We start from the raw sequence: 20,294 nt of genomic DNA, 5'->3' as shown, positions 1-20,294 counted from the left end.
CCGTACGAACAAAGGCTCAGCCGTTTATTGCTGTCTGTCTCTTCATTTCCTATAAGTCTCATTATTTTTGTCAATGTCAGATCAGTCTTTCTCCCCGCTCCTTGTTCTGTCTGTACATGTTAGACTACAGTGATTGCAGTTTCTATTGTGGTATGATGTTCTTCTCCTTGTCAAACTCTATAAGAACGAGTGATCATTCACCATTTCACAGTCGTGATGTCATTTGTCAGCGTACATGAATGTTTTTGTCTTATCTGTATTGGTATGATGTAAACCTATTGTTGCTGTAATGGTCCATTATAGACTCAAAAGAAAGATCTTACGCTTCCTGTCAGCGAAAGGCATTTTTCATGAAACGTTGAACGCCATTTTTCATGGAACAGCAGCGGTACCTGCACACAAACACTCACAAACATGCACAGTGCACGCACTCTCTGCTAAATGACTGGAACTGATGAGCCGTCAGCAATTGCCCAGGGAACGTGGTGTGGCAGGAATTTATGGAAGTGTAGTTATCACATGTGATTTACTGATATGTCCACTCCCATGTGCTTTCACATACACACATAAATACCCACACACCCACGCTGTTCTCAAGCTGCCCATGATGGATGATGAAGTGCCTGTCCCAGGGATTGATGATTCTAACCCAGGGGTAGGTGAGTTGGGAATTGATGGTCAGGATGATGTAGAGTTGAGCAGACATGAACCCACTTTCACCGCGGGTCAATGCTCGGTGTAGTTCCTCAGCTAGCTTTCTTCTTCTGTACAGAATAAATAAAGTTTATACGCGTCTAATCATTGCAGTGATCAACTTTCAAGCAATTACGTAACATCTGTTTAATTCTGCTGAATTCATATCTGGCTAAAACCAACTCTCTCCTTCAGGAAAGAAAGTTTTATCTTTTTTTGCGCTAAATTATTTGGTGTACTGTGCGCCTGGCTCTACTGAAATAAATTGTGAGTCCTCATAGTCTTGTTATGACCTTGAATAACCGTTGGGTTCACCCATTTTTCTTAATCTCAATCACATGCATCATTTAATAGAGCACACATACCTGCAAGACAGCCATTTGCAGTTTATTAACGGACATAAAAAGAATATAAGCCCCATTAAATTGTGACAACATGTAGAATTTATTTCTTTGGTCACACAAATAAACAAAAAATAACACATTTTTTAGATTAAATCTCATTAGATTTGTCTAGTTGAGCAGTTTATTTTCTATTGGAAACAAAAATGCTGTATTTACTAATCTTTCTTATAGTTTTAGCTTTATCTGAAAATTATACATCTGATGCCGTTTTCAAAGTCAAAAGACATGCTGGACCTCAGATTGACGCAGAGCGCACTTTTTCCCACACTAAAAGATTATTTTCCGAACACGTATTTTTCTCTGGCATTGCCTGAAGCTGAGTGGCCTTTCTTGCCCAGAGCTAAATCTTGTTGCTCCGCTTGAAGTGGAAGAAGCATTGAGCAGCCCTCTGGCTATATTCCAGAAGTCTCACCTTCAAGAGTTGGAGGTCAGTTTAGGGTTATTTTCACTTACAAAAAAAAGAAAAAGTCTTTTAAGGTCAAGAAACACAAAGACTCAGACTGAGTAAAGATGTTAGCTGATGAGCAAAATGATAAAAAAATCACTTTCCAATAAAAGTAGATATTTTTAAAACTAACAGTTGCTTTTTTTACATTACATAATCTGGTGGCTTTATCCTTTGGTAAAAACCATAGTATGTCTGGTAACAGATTAGTTATGACAAAGCTTCCATTTCTGCTTGAATCTACTTTCACACCATCTTTGGCAGCGCGTGTTCAAGCGACCACTTCCAATGAAAAGTCTGTTAAAATGTGCGCCTATGTGCGTTTCGGAAACTAAGTACAAAACGTGCGACCAATCAGGAACTCTGGTTTGGTAGTGACGTATAGACGCTGACCATTTTAGTTTACGAAGTGCCAACTGTTTGAAATTTGATCATAGAGGAGAAATTAATAATTATGATTTGTGTCTGACCAGATCATATGACATCAAATATTTCCTATATTGGAATAGAGCAGTGAAAGAAAAATGCTTGGAGCAAGATTTGTACCGCTTTGACATTTGGCAACAAAACCTCTTCTAACTGTAGGTCGCAGACATGCGCTAGCAAACAGCAACAAAAAAAAGAAGGAGAAGCCCTTCCCTGCTTGGCCAGTGACCACCCTATGCATGTTCAAGAACGCGCTTTTACCCCATCCTTGAATGTGTGTCACATGACAGATGAGAATGTACAGTAGCTCCGTTGATATTCAGTGTCTGGAAGAAGGAAATGTAAATGCCTGATGCCTAGAGCTTTTTTTATTTGTTGGCAGCTTAGTAGAATGAATTGAGTCACTTTTTTCCCATTTTAAGAAAAATTAGTATACATGTTTAACATTTAGCTCATTTAATGGCTTAAATACACATAATCTTACATAAAAATAAAACATTTAAAGTGAAAAGCACTCAGCTATTTACCCATACTTTGTCTATTTTTCAGCTTATCCTGTTGCAAAAAATATTTTCTGTTTGCAGTTTTTTTTCTCTGTTATTGTTTGAGCTTTGAACATTTCTGAAGATAAGAGCAAAATGATCAGTATATCAAGTAAGGAGCGCTAATATATTCTTGGTGGGGATGGGGCCTACTGCCTGTTGTGTATCTGTGTTTGTGCGTGTGTGTTTGTCCGCATGTTGTTTGTGTGTGTGTCTGTGCATTTCAGAGCCACAGCTGAAAGGCATCGTGACACGACTGTTCAGCCAGCAGGGTTTCTACCTGCAGATGCAGCCGAATGGAACCATCGACGGCAGCAAGGACGAGAACAGCGACTACAGTGAGTAGAGCGGCGCAAATGCTGCAGCTCCACATGCTGCAGCTCCACATGCTGCAGCTCCACGTGCTGCAGCTCCACATGCTGCAGCTCCACATGCTGCAGCTCCACATGCTCCAAAAGCTATTTATTTTAACATTTCACAACATTAAATTGATGACTTCATGGTTTTACATTGTTGTTTGACAAATGACATTTAGTTCATCCTAAATATTTCAAAATTGGGCATTTTTAATGAGATTTTCTTTACGAAAAGGCATTTTATCACTTATCTAGGGTGGCAATTTAGCTCAGGCGGTAGAGTAGGTCGTCCAACAACCGAAGGGTTGGCGGTGTAGGTACCATAACCGTTCGGGCTGGAACTTCTGTTTGGGGTCCTCGGACTAATGCTGACATCACATTATGTGATTGGCTGTACATTGGTCCGATGACGTGTCAGATAGTGATTGGTCTGGACAACTTACGATACTACGATAGAAGAAAATATTATGAAGTCTTTTTATAAACAAACAGAGCTCTGACATAGAGCGAGATTGTCTTCTAAACATGCCTTTATTATTGTTATGATTATTATTGAATGCATGTTCGCTTATAGAGTTTTTAATCCGTGGGCCCAGTGCTTTATTATTGGCAGGACGGTCCCGGAAGAACAACATTTAGCTGTGCTGACAACATTTTCAGCCACGGCTGAACTTAAACTGGAATAACAAGCGGATTGTGGCAACATGTCTTTATAAAAATTACAAAGAATATTGTCAGACACAATTTATGAAGGAAAAAAACTTTATGTTAAAAAGGGAACGTGAAATGAAAATTTGTAGAGCCCGAGCAGATGTCGACGCTACGTAGTTTGTCCAAGTGGGGTTACCGTAGTGTGACGTTACCTTCAGTCGAAAGGACCCCGAACGGAAGTTCCAGGCCGAACGGCTATGGTACCTACAGCGGATCGATTCCCGCTCTCCCCATTCAGCTGTCACCGCCCAAGCGCGGCTAGTCCGCAGCTCACTGCTCCCCCCAGGGGATGGATCAAAATGCAGAGAAGAATTTCCCCATTGTGGGATAAATAAAGTATCAATTATTATTAACATTGTTATTAATTATCTATCCCTCTGGGATCATACTGTGCCAAATGGTGTGGTATTTAAAAAATGCACGATATAAAAATAAGGCAAATTGGGAGCTGGTTTAGCTCGTGCTGGTTTGCAGCGCCTTCCGTCCGTGAAACCAGGGTTCGACTCCGGGCTGCTCCCTGTTCCCTTCTCTACCTCTGTGCCGGTCCCAAGCCCGGTTTGAGAAGGTTGCGTCAGGAAGGGCATCCGGCGTAAAACATTGCCAAATTTACCATGCGACTTGTTCGCTGTGGCGACCCCTGATGGGAGAAGCCGAAAGTGGAAGAAGAAGATAAAAATAAGGCAAATTATCTATCACAGAAGCCTATAAGTGAATAAATGGTTTTATCGTTTTTTTATCTGTAATCTTTTATTCACCGTTCACATCCTCAAAATCAAAAATGGGGGTAAATGAATCAAGCCTGTGGGGTAACTGTTCTACCTTAAAACACAGGCTTTTGGAAGAGTTTTCGTAAGGTGTCAAAGAAGAGACATATGTTAGAGAAGAATTGTCACTAAAGTGATGATGATGACCATCTTCGGCTGGAGTGAAGCCTGTCTGGAAAACAAATCACGACCTTCCTTTTTCTGAAACATCCTGCCAATCTTTAAGGAAGCCAAACTGCTAGACGGTTGCAGTAAAATTGAGCTGTCTCTCCTCGTCACATGTCCTTTTATATTTTATGATAAAAGAGGCCTTCAGGTACTTTCAGCATTAAGGGGAGGCCTTCAGGACAAAGGAGATTAAACCATTAGGGGGAATCAAGATCATCAAAGTGCCTTTTACCTGTGCAACTTAGAACATTGAAATATTAAGGGTATTGCTGGTGAAGGACTCTTCTCTGTGAGGGTTTCCCGACCTTTAGATAATCCTTTAGTTGAGCAGTCCTGCTGGCCACAGAAGAGAGAAAAAAAGCATTAAATAATTTAACCCCAAACAACTAAAAATACCACCTTCTCTGTTTGTACCCAATAAATAATTCTCTATAAGAGATGCCTGAAGCTCAGACAGTCCAAAGGAAGACGCAGAGGAGACGAGACGGGGGGGGGGGGGGGGGGGCACGAGGTGCTGCAAAAGGAATTTATTCAGAGCAACAGTTAAAGATGCACCAGAGAACGACATACAAGACATGAGGAGAGAAAAGGAGAATGTGGAGATTATTAGAATAATAGATTGCCCCCATGTACCACAACACCCCCTGACCTGCAGCATCCTAAGCAGCTGCAGATAGAATAGAGTCATTTAGTTTCAGGCAATTGATCAGTGCAACTGATACCATTAAGAAACACAAAAAGGCTTCTTCACCATACCTCATATTTCTGTGAAAAATTAATACATTTATTGAACCACACAGAAAGACTCTGAAATAAAGAATTGTTCGGATGAAAATACAGCTTGTGCTTGATAAAAAAAAGTATACAATTATTTGTCTTTTTTCTGTAAGACAAATTACAGTTCAATTATTGAATGGATGGCTTGTGGTTTTTAAGTGATTTTATAGGAACGAAAAACAGCTCATTAAATGGACACCTTGAAATATACCAGGCTGTAATTAGTTTACAATCCTTTGATCAAGTGCAGTTTATGTGCACACTTTGCACACTCACAGACTCCAGAAACATACTATAGTTCTAAGATAACAATGATAACTGACTATGTGGATTTAGATTTTGGCTTCAAAGGATTGAGGTAACTAAAGATGGATTTTCACCTTTAAAGAACATATTCTGCCTATGTACAAACATATGAACTCAATTCATTTTCTGAAAATCTTGACTCACTAATGATGTTTATTAATGCCCATTTTTCTATCCTGTGCAATTTTGTGGGATTCTGACAGTAAAAAAAAAATCATGAATATCTTATATTTGCTCACAGATCAAAATGCATTCTTATATAAAATACTCACTCCGAGATCTTTTGAGCAATTTAAAGGTCTTCCCTGTGTTTTCTTTAAATTGTGATAATGCTGTTTTTAGCCAAAATTCGAAGTTCATTAGAAATTCGCCTCTAAGTTTGGCCTCTTCCCCTCCCCATTGTTGAGAGCTCTCTGTTTGCTCACTCTCCCTCTAGCTTACAGCTCCTCACAACCCCAACCTACGAACAACAATGGCAAGCAATATTGGAGCTATACAGCCTTACAACTTTGAGCCCAATTCCAGCTTAGACGAGGAAAACGAAGACCCACGTTCTCCAATCAAATGGAGCAGAGCAGGGAGCTTGTTGGCCACCCAGTGTATTTTCCATCAAACAAGTATACGCTCTTTATCAAATGGCATTTTTTTTGTCAGCTCATTCACACAGATTTGAAAAAGATTTACTCAGAAATGCAATTTTAAGCATAATTTTCTATATGTCCCCCATCATGAGAAAATGCAACAAGAACATCTTAAAAACAATGCAATTTTCATCGGAGTGGGTCTTTAAAAGTTGAACAAAAAGGATAATTTCAACAATTATGTCAGTAAGGATGTTGACATGAAAAGTAGACTTTCCATTTTCCAAACCTTTTATTTTAGTCTCCTAATAAATTTCACTTCCTTTAGCCTTTTTTGAATTAGGCTTAACTTTTCAAAACTTTTTCTGCAGGGTTTCTGCATTAACCAGTAGTTCTTACATGAATTTCTACCCTTAGTCGGTCTGCAGGATTTGTTTCAAGCTGATTATGACTTGCCGTTTTAAGGATTTTGCTCTGTCTGTGTGTCTATGTCCATTTTGTCTTACCCTTTGACAAAACAGAAGATCCTTGGAAATCTCTCTCTGCTCCTGCCCAGAGGAGAAACACCCCGAGGACAGTCATTCGTAACAGCAGCCAATGCTGCAGTAATTATGAAATCCATTAAGTCTTTCAGCTTTACTGAAAAGTAGGATAGGAAGTGGCGAATCCTGTCCATCTTTGTTTATTTTGTTTTTGTTTTGTTTTACAGGTATTTTGGATCTGAAAAAGCAGGCAGTGATTAAAAAAATATGATTCGGAAAGCTGTTTTTATCTCTACATCAAGGTGAATTGTGGGTTGTACCTCTGTTAGGCACCGTTACATAAAAACAAGGGCAACCATCATCAAATGCTAATGAAAAGAGGACAGGGTGAACAAACAGGAGGAGAAAAATGATGTAAAACCAGGGAGGAGATTGAGAAGCCTGAATGTGCGAATCCGTTTCTGAGCAGGCTTCAAGGACACCGATCTGCTGTGCAAAAGCGGTCAGTGTGCATCACCTACTCCAGTGCCTTCAGGGCCGATTTAAACCTCTGGCAGGCAACAACACTGCATCAATATTTATTGAGGGAAATTAAGTCTTTTCAGAAGACAGGCCCATTTTGAAACATTTGCTTATTCCCACAATCTTTATTGGATCATTTTTGTCAGTACCAGTTACTAATGCGGTGAATTAAAATGATTGAAACCTTTATTGAGCCAAAAATAATCAAACTCCCAGCTAAAACAGCTTACTGAGTGAAGATTTATCATGGTGGTGGTGTAATAGTTGTGGCAGTTTGGAGCTGATATTTTATCTATGCCCCTTTTACTGAAACTAATCAAAGTTCTCTCATACACTTCTTCTAAGAGACATCAAAGTGATTTTTTAAAAATCTTTTTAATATCCCATAACACGCTGTTAAATATTTTTAAATTGACTTGAATCCAATTATGAAAGATGTATCACAACAGTACACAACATGGTTTCTGTCTAAAAAATGTATTTCCTATGATTATGAATATTTATGTGCATCATTTATTTTCACTCCAAAAGTTTAATCACTTAGATTACTTTTTGAAAATTAAGTAGCAGAGTTAATTGATGTGCAAAGAGACGTGGATGAAACTTCAAAACCTTATTATCCTCCGATTTGTTAGCTGTCCAAATAAAGTTTTGGGTTTCCACTGACATGTCCCAGCCAAAAGACTGTAAATCGAGACCGTAGTGTCTGCAGGAGTTAAGTTAAAAGTCAAATGTCTTGTCCTGTGCTCCCTGGCTGCTGTCGTTCCTTTGTCCCTGCTTGTTTTTAACTGCCACTCTTGTTCCTTTCTCAGCTCTGTTTAATCTTATTCCTGTGGGTCTGAGAGTGGTGGCCATCCAAGGTGTGAAGAGTGGATTATACATTGGCATGAATGGGGAAGGCATGCTCTACAGCTCGGTAAGTTCAAAGTAAAGATGTGTCTTGCCAGTATTAATTATTTACACATTTACTTATAGAACTTTCTAAGCCTTTGATCTCACTTTAAGCGCCTTTCAGATGTTCTTTTGTATTGCACTGCACCACTTCTCTGAAGGGTTTTACATTCACACTTGGTCTACTGGAGCTCTACTAAAATGACTTGACAGTATTTTGCCTGCTCCGAGATTATTTATGTATAATTTGGACTATAGTGAAAAGATATATTAGACTATTTGGGAGAATAAATAAAAACACATTGGGATAATAAATGAAAACTATCATTCAGTTTTCCACTGTCACCAAAATTTTAAACCTATTTATCTTTATTTCATGAAATATTCACCTTATCAGGCCTTTTCCAGTTCATGGCAACCTCCTTAAATGTCATCGTTTTCTACTCGTTATTTTGCCACTCTTGGCTTAAGACCATTAATGGTATACGAAAACTGGACTGCGTGGCCCTTCCCCCCTCACATTCCAAATAGGAAGTAGCTACAGGCTCCAAGAGGCCTAAATCTCATAGATGTCCATAGAGAAATAAAGAATATTATATTACTCTGTCATTATATTTGTCAGAATAACCAAAAGCCATTTTTTGCTCTGCTACCTTTTTTTTCCAACATGGTGTTGCTAATCCTAGTTTTTTTTCATGACGTTTGTCTGTAGTCAAAGTTATCCAAGTTATGAACTGCCCAAATCAGATGCCTCAATAAAAGTATCTGGTTTCATGTAGAACATTCAAAGCAGATTCTAATGAGCCCGCTTTCAAGTGGTGGAGGTTTGAACTTCCAACAACCTCACACCTGATTAGCGAGAGCGGTTGCCATAGAAACTGAGACCAACTCGGATCAATCTCTGCTTACTGATAAGTTCTGGTTCCTACATTGCGACATCTGTACCTCGAAAAATGCCGACTAAATTTACTTAATTTCATTGAAAACGGAAGCAAGTCATTTTCTATGGGTGACGTTACACTCGCTCAATCCTGTTCCCATTTAAAGTCAATAGTCTACAGTTAAGCTATGACTAGGTCTTAGATTCAGAAAGCATAAAAAAGTCAGAAAGACTAAAGGATAGAGCAGAGGAAAGAGCAGGAATAATAAATTAAATTCTGAAATATGACACCTCTTGTAAAAGGCATGCAGCCAATTTCACTGCTATGGTCATTCAGGGTAGGTAAGACTCAGATCTCCTTTGTGTTTTGAAATGTTTGTGATAAAACAACCTTAGAATTAAACATACACTGGAAAAGCCAGGATCATATTGATCTTGTGCAGTTTTTCTAAACCAAGCAATGATGTGGCAAATTTTAAAAGCTGTCATAATGACTGGCTCTGCATGTCTAGTGTTAAATTAATTAGCAAGGTTTACAGTAGTTTATACTTTTGCTTGCTATTAAGCTTTAAAGACACACTTTAATCACATTTTGATCTATTTTAAAAGTGTTCCCTGTGGTCTTTTGATTATGATTATGCAATTTTTAGCCTAAATAAAAAAAAACCTGTAATTTTCAAGGGCATAGTTTCTGCAGAGCGTCAGGAGTTCACTAGAAACTGCCTCTGAGTTGTAGGTGGGACCACTGGCGCAGAGCAACCCCAACCCTCCTTCTTGTTGTCCATAATTGAGAGCTATATGTTTTACACACTTTCTTTCTAGCTTACAGCCCCTCCCACCCCCAACCTAACAATACATGTGCAGCAAAAACGCCGAGCCATGTTGGAGCCATCCAGCTGTAGAGTTTTGAGGCAGATGCCAGCTCAGACGAGAAAAACAGACGTACATACATTAAATGTAGACGTCTACAAGTGGCCCACACAGTGTATTTTCTTTACATCACAAATACACTTTTTTTTAAAAGGCATTTTTTTTGTTTGCTCCTGTTTCACAATGATTTAAATTAAACACAAAAGTTTTTTATCAGAGTGGGTCTTCCCTCTTCACAGACACATGGAGGTGAAATCAGTTGTCTTAGAATTCAATCAACTTGTTTTGTTTTTGCTTGCAGTTGATGATCTCAATTCAGCGCTAATTCTTAATGAAAATAAACTGATTTTTATTTAAGTATAATTAACTATCATGACTATAATTCAGTAAATTTGCAATGGCTTTAATGAAATCCACCAGATCACGTATTTACACACAAATCTCAGTAAGACAGAGGCAATGACTGTCCCACTGAAAACTCTGTGATAAACGACCGCCCATGACTTGAATTCAGAAACTGCCCGTCAAACTTTCTGCTCATAAATACTTGGAGGACACACTAAAGCCACTGCCGGCCATTTCTACATTGACAAAAAAAAAGAGTGCATACTAACTGCATAATTTCTACATCGAGCACATTTATGGGCTGTAAAATGTTTTACTTTTTTCCGTCTGAGCACAACCTGACGGACAAATGAGCCACTCCCAAGTTCAGGGAAGGACAAACATTCACCGCAGTTGTAACTCAGACAGTTTTATTATTCAGAAAGGCTTGTGCAGCATTCACAGTTCTATCACAAGGCCTATAACAAGCCCCCCACCCAGGAATCCATGTCTAATTAATGTTTAATCATGTCCAGACTCGGGTCTTTTAATTTGTCAAGCCCATTCTAAGTTAAGTTCTACCCGATCTACATTCTCCCCTAAATGCAGACCTGATGGATTTCATTACTTTTATGGATGACCCAGTGACGTGCGGTGAGGTTAATGGCTGGTGAGGCACTGACGTCATCAGTCAGATTTACAAACATATGAACCATGAGTATAAATAACTGAGTAACTTATTCACCATTTGATTGACAACAGTTAACGTTTTGTTTAAAATATAATTTCAACATGTTTTTTTTCATATACAAACTGCAGCATAGAAAAAAGCACAAACGTTATTATCGTCTTACCTTTAGTTGTAAATAAAGTCCATACGCCGCTCCTTCTGAAGAAAATGACTTGCCGCTTGCTATCACTTCTTCTAGTATTTTTAGCGTCATAATCTCAGGGCTCACCGGCGCCCCCTAACATGAGGCACGAGAACTGCAACATGAGGCACGAGAATGTCTGGCCTCACCCAGCGGCTTTTTCGCCGTCGTTTAGCGCTCAGCACAAGAAACACGTCCCTCACATACAGTTATTTATAAAAACAAGCACTGTGCATCATATACATCTGCTAAATTATTTAAACTCAGCTCATATAGTACAAGTGATTGAACCGACATACAGAGAGACAGCAGTACCGTCTGACTGCATAGGTATTGCGCAATCCAAGGTGAGGCTCAGCGGGCTGGTGCCTCATCGCAGGTCACTTAGTATCTGAACGGCAAATGCGGGAATTCAGCGATTTTGAAAAGAAAAAACACCCAAAAATGGTACATTTAAATGGAAAATGACCGCAAAGCACAACTTACTGATTAAATATAATAATTGAATTTATTTTTTCTCTTTTCTTCCCATAATGACAGGTGAGGCTGTGCCTCACCTGCCTCTCCTGACTGCACGTCACTGGGATGACCTCTACTCATCTCTATCCATATAAGAAATCATCAGCTGCATCCAGTCCTTGATTACTATTAACACAAGGGATTGAGTGCCTCAGTGTCAAAAGGCAGCTTTCAGTATATAATTATAGCATCATTTTATAAGAGGAAGTTCCAATTTTTGCCCTTTTTCGGAAAGGTAAGACATTTATACAATAATATTTAAAGGACCATTTCAGTTTAAATTTTAGAATGATTTGATCACGTCCAGCATGTCCAGTCAAGTGGAGCATAGAGAGGCTTATGAACCACACTGAGACATAAAATACCTTGAAGCAAGATTTTTTTTTTTGATAAAAGGGGGAAGGCAAAGTATCACTAATTCCACGATTTCCCATTTTTAATGCATCAGTATGAAAAAATAAAACAAAGAAGGCAGCAATTTTTTTAACTTTACATATAAACTCGCATAGTGTAGTCAGCTTCAAATAGAATTTTTCTTTTCTGCTCATATTTAAATTATTTTTCCCTTGCTTTCTTTTTCCTCCCCATGTTTTTCATTACTCTGTGATTTCTGCAAACTACAGGAATTTCTCAGTGCTTGTTTGCTTGTCTTGTTTCCCCTTTCTGCCATTGGAGAGAATGTGCTTCCCTCTATGTTTCTCCTCTTGAGAGATAATTACTGTGGGATATCCTCCAACGTCTGCATCATTCCCTCTCTTTTTTTCCCTCTCCCTTCTTCAAGATACCCTTCGCAGCGTCGTGTTTCTGATTGAATGTGGCATGCTTCATCTTCTTTTGCGATCAGTCTGACAAGTCGAGATGCAGCCAGAAGATGCCCTTCTTTTCATCTTTATGTCAGTTACATGATGAGTTTGTAGCTGCTTTACGATTGCTGTTGACCATTTAAGTGCTTAAAAATCACAGGCTCTAAATTGTTTTCACAGTTTGCAGTTCATAGCTCTCTGCTGAAGCTTGTTGCTGATAGAAACCAAAGACTGAGAGTGACGATAATGCTTTTGTGGGGTGTTTAGTGAAGGAGTGTGTGGGTGCTGAGCATCTACAATGAAGAGTTCCCCTCCATTATTTATAACACACAATATGACCTACTTTACTGCACATCAGCAGCCGCTGTTCTCTTTATCTATCTATCTATCTATCTATCTATCTATCTATCTATCTATCTATCTATCTATCTATCTATCTATCTATCTATCTATCTATCTATCTATCTATCTATCTATCTATCTATCTATCTATCTATCTATCTATCTATCTATCTATCTATCTATCTATCTATCTATCTATCTATCTATCTGTCTATCTGTCTCTCTGTCTCTCTGTCTCTCTGTCTCTCTGTCTCTCTGTCCATCCGTCCATCCATCCATGACCTCTTTTAGAAAACGTATTATTAAACTGTTGTTTGAATAATAACTCATTGGACAGAGGATCATGGCTTTGTTGAATAATTATCCTCGGCTCCACTGATTATCAGTCATTGTCCATCTATGATTGTGTGCACGTACATCATGTAATTCCATTGAAGTGTTTACTGTGTGCCGTGAGAGAAGATGGATGTATGGGAAGCCCTGCAGAATAAGAGCATAAAATAATAAAGGTAAAGCAAATTTCTTATCAAGTTTAACCACAGGATAGTTAAAATGTGCCTGATATCATATTTGTTTAAAATTCATATTCTTGAAAAACTTTAATGGAAAAAAACATTGGTATTCTGGGTAATTTCCCATCCTCTCCTAGGTCATGTTTTAAATGAGATTCTCAACCTCTCTGCCAGACTGTGGTTAAATCTATAAATATTTTATCTCTTTCTTATTTCTTATGATTCTTTTAAAGGTCTCATGAATCACTCTGGTACCATCTGTTTAAATATAAAATCAGATAAGACACGGCTTCTTTTTTTGTTTTTCTGTGATTGACATTTGTAGTTACTTATTCATAAATTACAGTTCTTCAAAACACAGTTAGCATTGCCACAACAGCTTTGTCATTTAACCAAGACTTTATTTATAGCTTGCAAAAGATGTCACACAGTATTTTATTTTCAATTTATAATCTAAGATTAGCCAGTGTCACAACTGTTCTTAATGTATAGATTGTATTCCACTGGGACTGTGACAAACTATACTATCATTGCAGGATGATTGCTGGATTAAACTAATCTGAAAAATCTGAAACAAAATCAGATAAAAACAATAAAAACATTTAACTACGAGTAAATAAGAAACCTTTATATCCTTTTACATTTCCATAAGACATGTTTGACGTCTGCTAAATGTGACTGTGAGTTCTGAGCACCTTCCTATAGAAGTAATTTAAATGCAATTTGTATAGGCAAAGCAATAATACAGTTTTTCTCAGACACTTTAGTAAAATTCTAAGATCAGAATGAAATTCCCAAAACTATTTGTTCAATCTTCACATCATGATGTCACTTGTGCACATCAAATAAGCAGTTTCTCACTTCTTTGAACAAGTTGCAATTGCTTTGGTTCATCCATGCAAATGATTATGTACAATTCTCTGCTCTTTGCTACATTATCAATTGTTTATGTCATGTTGATCAAAATGTATTATATAGTTCATTGTGCAATAGTCTTTCTCCTCAAAACACCCAGTCATTAGTTCATCGTATAAGTCATTAACTGCAAAATGGTTGACCAAGTTGTCATAATGTGACAAACATATTTCGCTGCATTGTGAGAGAGGATATTTGCTGTGATGTGGATGAGAATTTGTGTCCTAACATACAGGAACGACAAGAGGTGTAGGAAGACCACACCAATTCCTACTGCACTGCCTGTACTGTTGTACAGAATATTGTCCTATCTTTTTTTCCCTTTGTGTTACTGTTTGCAGTGGGTTTTTTCTATGTTGGTATGACATGGTCTGTCAACAAATTACAATACGAACAATAAAAGTGTAAATGGGAATCTTGTCCAGTCTCTTGCAATCAAACAAAAAAGGTGTAACTTCCATTTTACAATAATTTTCATCCAAACTTTAGCCATAGTTTACATCAGAACCTCCCTCTAAAGTACACAGTTATATTGACAACATGACTAAGTAATTTGACTGTCTTGCTCGTAGACAATGACACAAGGACTTGACATTCTGATGGCACTGCCATGTTCAATGACATAAAGACTTAGTTTTGAGAGATGAACTAAAGATTTTGAGCAAGTTACAGACTTTTGCAAGAAATCCATAGTGTTTTGCTGTTTGTACAAATTGTTTTGAGAAATGCACACACGTATTTGCAAACTTCAATTCTGATCTGAGAATTGTAGTAAAGCGACTGAGAAAAACTGTAATAAATAATAATTTGCTTTATGGACTGAAATTCTGCTCTTTACTCTGCTTATTTTTAGAAATTGGAATTGCTTTAGCATCTTTTCATTTTAAAATATCCCACTAAAAGTTTGAAGAACAAAACTGTTTTAGAGCTTTTAGTATTTAAAAAATAAATAAAACAAAAGGTTTTAACTTTAACTACTCCCAGTTCTACTTCAAAGTTCAGGTATAGCACTAATATATATATATATATATATATTTACATTTTCACAAATAACCCATATGTGCTTTGAAATAAAGTTTGAATTAATCTGCTTTTCAAACCTTTATTACATTTTTTTTAAATATCTGTTTAATTAAGAATTGTGGTAGATGATTTAAAAAGCGAATAATTTTAAATTCTGTAGTCTATGTTGGAGGCTTTGTTCACGATAGGTTTCAGCATGTTTACCTTTTTTTTTTTAATACATTTGTTTGTTTTTCTGCTGCAGTAATTCCATGCACATGCCCCATAAAACAGAACTTAAACGTGCCCCTCGCCTTTAGGACAAATACAGACACAGACCAAAAGTTTTCATTCAAATGAAGGAGAAGGTGTGTCCATACTTTTGGTCTGTACTGTTTATTTTTAAATCAGCTACACTTCTTGTTTAAGCAAAAACAATTCAAAGCAAACCTTGATAAAAACAAAAGTATTTTCCCAAATTTGAATTTCCTTTTTTTTGGTGATGTAGACTGGGCAAACTCATTGGTGTACTTGTATGTGTGACCTCCTGTGTCATGCATGGAGCATGTATGTGTGTTCACCATTGTGCTTTTCTATTCTTTTCATTGTCCTTTTGGTTCTGTGGTTCATGTCCAATAAGGTGATCTCATTAATCAAAAGAAACTCCTACCCCGTCTCAGCACCTAATATTTCTACTCAGCCATCCACGAACAAGGTAGTTTGTCAAAGACTTCAAAGTCACTTACATTCCACCCCTATCATTCCAGAGCTACAGCCAGGATGCTCACTGAACTTTCCAAGTCGCTCCATAAACATCCCAAACATTGTCCTTGTGGAGAAATCTGGATAGGACTTTACAACAAGTATGCAAAGCCAAGCCGCTGACTTAATAGTAAGAATAAAAACAAGAATGCATATGTGCGCTCTGTCTAATTGGAGCTGAAAAAGATGAAAAAGAGATCAAACAAGCTGGTATATACGTGCCTCGTGCCACCCAACCCAAGCCCATATGTTGGTGCTTGCAGAGGCAGACAGGCTCTACGTGACCCCTGGTGCCCCAACAGTGACCGAGATGTCTGGTTTTTGACAGTGTGTCAGCATGTCCTGATAAACTCAGCCTGCGCTCCTCCTCTGAGTCCGTTCCCCTGCTGCTAAAAGACATTTGAATACAGCTGACCATGTAAGCTCACCTTCCCTTGAAAAACATCCCAACATAACACAGATTAGAAGAACTACCAATGCTACACACAACCTGAGTTGCGGCACCAAGTTGAATTGGGCTGTGAGTCAAATAGACAACCTTAAAAGGACACCTAGCTCTATGGGGATATTAATGAATGAAATACAGGAAAATCACGGACACACACTGGCTCAGAAAAGTCGGCCAAATTCTGGGATGGTCCTTCAGAACAGCTGTTAAGCCTCGCCTCCATCAAGGACTAAAGTTTTGCCTCTTTGCTGGATACAAGATGAGCCTGGCATTCCCCTCAGAAGCAGACATGAAATAATGCACTTTGCTGAATGCACAAAGATTTTGATAGAGAGAAGATTCACGCTCTGCTGCTGCAATATTTTTAGTAACATGGCCTTCATTAACCTTGTTACATATCTTTAATGACCAATTAGATCTGTGATGGATTACAGCAAAAACAGAAATTCTTTCCTTCACCGTAATGGTCACGAGCAGACACCCAACAGTCATGACACTGTGCCCAAGATTTTTCTATTTGTCATTCATCTCTTTTGTGTCCCTTTGACTTTCTGTTTGACTTACCACTTTGATAATGAAGCTGGAAGATAAGATCCTCCCTTTTTCACCTGCATTCTTTCCACACATAAATTCCCCATCACCTCGATCTGAGAGAGTGGGTGTCTGTGTTTTGTGTGGGACAGTGTTTGTTCTCTGACCTTGAGAAATGGCCCCACACTGTTGAGGGTCAAAGCTGGCATTGAACAGACAAGAGATAGACTGTCTCTGTGCTGCTTTTATTTTTACACACCGCTCTTCACTCTTTGCAGGAGATGTTTACACCAGAGTGCAGGTTCAAGGAGTCTGTTTTTGAGAACTACTATGTGATCTATTCATCCACTGTGTACCGACAGCAAGAGTCAGGCCGAGCCTGGTTCCTTGGGCTTACCAAGGAGGGGCAGGTCATGAAGGGCAACAGGGTTAAGAAGACTAAGCCCTCATCACATTTTGTGCCCAGGCCCATTGAAGGTAAGTAAGTGCCTTGAAAGCAGATCTGATGTCTTCTTTTAATGCTTTTTTGCTCTCTGTCGGTGGTTACAACCGATCCTCTAATGGCAGAAAATATCAGGTGCTTTGGAGCACAACAAGCGATCACCTTCACCTCATATCAGCTTTCAAATAATGTAGTGGTGTTGACTTTTTTTTGTTACTTTATTAATGATTAATGATAACTAGATTTTAGGATCTAGAGATTTAAAGATAAAAAAAAGTCCCCATACTTTGTAAAATTTCCCCAAAAAACAAGAGTTATCAAACATGAAGCATTAAATATATTTTACTTGATGATTTTTCATAGATTATTATTTGCTTGTGTTGCCATTGTTTTCTTTGTTTATTTTATACAAAATAATGACATTTTAAAACAAAATTGAATAAATGTTTTTTTAAAGAGCCACTCCATTTATCTGTGGATCTATTGTAAAAGAGTTCCCAGTGGTCTTTTAATTATGATTATGCCTTTTTTTGCCAAAAAAACATAACATATAACAGCAAAAGCTTATTAGAAATTTGCTTCAGAGTAGTGGGCGGGACTGTTGGCAGGGATTAACCCCTTTTCCCCTACCCATCACCCATAACTGAGCTCTTTACATGCTCTCTCATTAGCTGACAGCCACTCACAACCCCAACCTAACATCACTGATGCAACGAAAATGGCGAGCAATATTGGTGCTCCAGCAGTTCACTTTTTAGCGAGATGCCAGCTCAGACAAGAAAAACCTTGACATACATTGATCTAGTTGGGCTAATGTATCCAAATTGAGCAGAAAAGGAAGCTTGTAGCCGACCCAGAGTATTTTGAATGTAACAAATAAGCTTTTTTTCAAACAGCAGTTTTGTATCTGCTCCTGATTCACAAAAATTTTAATGAAGAAATACCCAGAAATGCAATTTGATTTTCATCAGAAAAATTTCACAAGATGCAATTTTCATCAGAGTGTGCAATTTTCATCAGAGTGGGTCTTTTAAGATTTATATGGTCTGATTTTATTCTCAAAGCTAAGCATGTTTGTTGTAATGCACTTTCGTTTATTTTAACCAACATGACTGCATGCTGAATATTAAATGTCACCTGTTTGGGTTTTTGATGAGAGCAGTTGTATCATGAAAACTTGCCAAGCAATGTGCTAAAAAGCGCTGACAGAGCTCTCGTTCCCTTATCTCCCCTGTCAGCCTGGTATAATTGTCCCAGCCTCACACCTGACCTTGTCTGTGTCTGCACACCCACCTTCTCAATCTGCTCCCCAATGTCCCCATTTCTGAACACAACCTATCTTTGCCCTTCCTTCTGACCTCCTTCCTTCTTCTTGCACCTCTCTGCCACAGTCTGTATGTACAGGGAGCCATCCCTGCATGAGATAGAGGACAAGCACCGATCCAGAAAGAGCTCAGGGACTCCCACCATGAACGGAGGGAAAGCTGTCAATCAGGACTCCACATAGCACCAAGAAGAGGGGCTTCCAGCAGTAGAGGGGGCGTGGCTACATCCTGACCTAAGAGAAGGGGCCTTTGGAATATTTACCACCTCAACAACATGCGCCACTATATTCTTACCAGTGATGGTGTTGCAGCGACAGCAAGGAGCTGCTGCTGTGTGACAGAAACAGAAAAAAAAAAACCTGAACTCTTGCCTGTGAAAACCTTTTAGATGAATTCATATAAACCAGAGGGGACATTCAAATATCATTCAGAAGTTGACCAAGATTTTATGCAAAAAAAAAAGAGAAAAAACAAATGTCAAAAACAACAACAAAAAAATCAGAAAAGCTGTGATAATGTAACGATAGTCTCCCTTCACGCAAAAATTTGTCATTTCCAATTTATGCTGTGAGAAACAAGCTTTAAAACATTTAAGATTTTCATACATTGAGACTTTTCCTATATGAACTCACATGATTTTTGTGGTTCATTTAGTTGGTGATAGTTCTGACACAAATCCATAGTTGACCTTTCATCCTGGTTACTTTTACGTTAAACCAGCACAATCTTGTTTTGTGAGGGCCTTTTCTTTTACAAGCTCATGTAGTTTTCCCTTCACTAAGAGTGTTTCAGGTGGGATGTACTTTACTCAGGTGTGTACTGTTAAATTGAACAACTATGACTCATAGGAAATGTCCTTCTTGACATGCTTTGGCGTGCTGGAACCAACCAGTGTCCTTCTAAGTGGAACCGATTTTGTTACATGCCAGCACATGGTGTGCTTTTCAGTTAAAACATACTAAGGAAGTTATGGTAAGTAAAATGGCAGAATCACATTGATCTTAACTTTGCAAATATTTTTGGATTATAAAAGGAAACATGTTTCAAACTCAGTAAAATATAATAGTTCAGTTGGAAACATTACAATTAGTAATATGAGCCAGGCCATTTTTGCATTTGCACCTTATAGAAAAACTCCTCCTTTTAAACACCTAATAAAAGTATCTATCACAATCATACCCCATGTGGATAAATGTGGAGAAGTCCATTAAATAAAGGCTTTTGCTGCTTTGCTAAGGATGAAAAAGTGTTAAACGTTTCCTTGGCTTGGGAGAAAAGAGTTGTAATTTTTAGGCTCTGCCATTTAAGTCACTTTTTTGTTGCTAATCATTAGAGACTCTGGTGGACAGGGTGCCTGACTGTTTATTAGAATTTTGACTTAACATATTGACATTTTCAGCTTGCTCATTACAACTCTCCCATGACAATGGGATGGGTTTAAAGGAAATATTAGGTTAGCATTTTCTGACCTGCTAACACATTCGTTTTTCCCTGCCTTTGTGACCCTTAAAAGTCATCCCTTTGGTCCATTGTGGTATGGAGCTTCTCTTCAATAAATCAACATCCTGACTGGGCTGCTTAATTGACCGGTACACCTCTAATAGTCTGCTGAGCTCATTCTAAATCCCAGCTTAGATTGTCTAACTCAGGAAGTCCTCCAGATAATTCAGTAAATGGAG

The 20,294-nt window shown here is 38.2% G+C and overlaps 1 protein-coding gene across 4 annotated transcripts in view; it reads left to right on the top strand.

The window, feature by feature from the left end:
- fgf12a (fibroblast growth factor 12a) overlaps positions 1 to 19,090 on the top strand; it is a 31,449-nt gene extending 12,359 nt beyond the window's left edge. For all 4 annotated transcript variants that reach the window (XM_078935124.1, XM_078935123.1, XM_078935121.1 and 1 more), the window contains 4 exons: positions 2,738 to 2,848; positions 7,990 to 8,093; positions 17,127 to 17,325; positions 18,682 to 19,090. In XM_078935124.1, the coding sequence (XP_078791250.1) occupies positions 2,738 to 2,848; positions 7,990 to 8,093; positions 17,127 to 17,325; positions 18,682 to 18,797 (530 nt within the window). In that variant the 3' untranslated portion in view covers positions 18,798 to 19,090. The remainder of the gene's footprint in view (positions 1 to 2,737; positions 2,849 to 7,989; positions 8,094 to 17,126; positions 17,326 to 18,681) is intronic.
- Positions 19,091 to 20,294: the final 1,204 nt, after the last annotated feature.

Source organism: Oryzias latipes, chromosome 17 (genome assembly GCF_053564925.1).
Source record: "Oryzias latipes strain Hd-rR chromosome 17, Olatipes_Hd-rR_3.1".
Taxonomy (NCBI): Eukaryota; Metazoa; Chordata; class Actinopteri; order Beloniformes; family Adrianichthyidae; genus Oryzias; species Oryzias latipes.
Note: the sequence above shows the minus strand (reverse complement) of the source record. Positions and strands in the feature narration are given on the sequence as shown.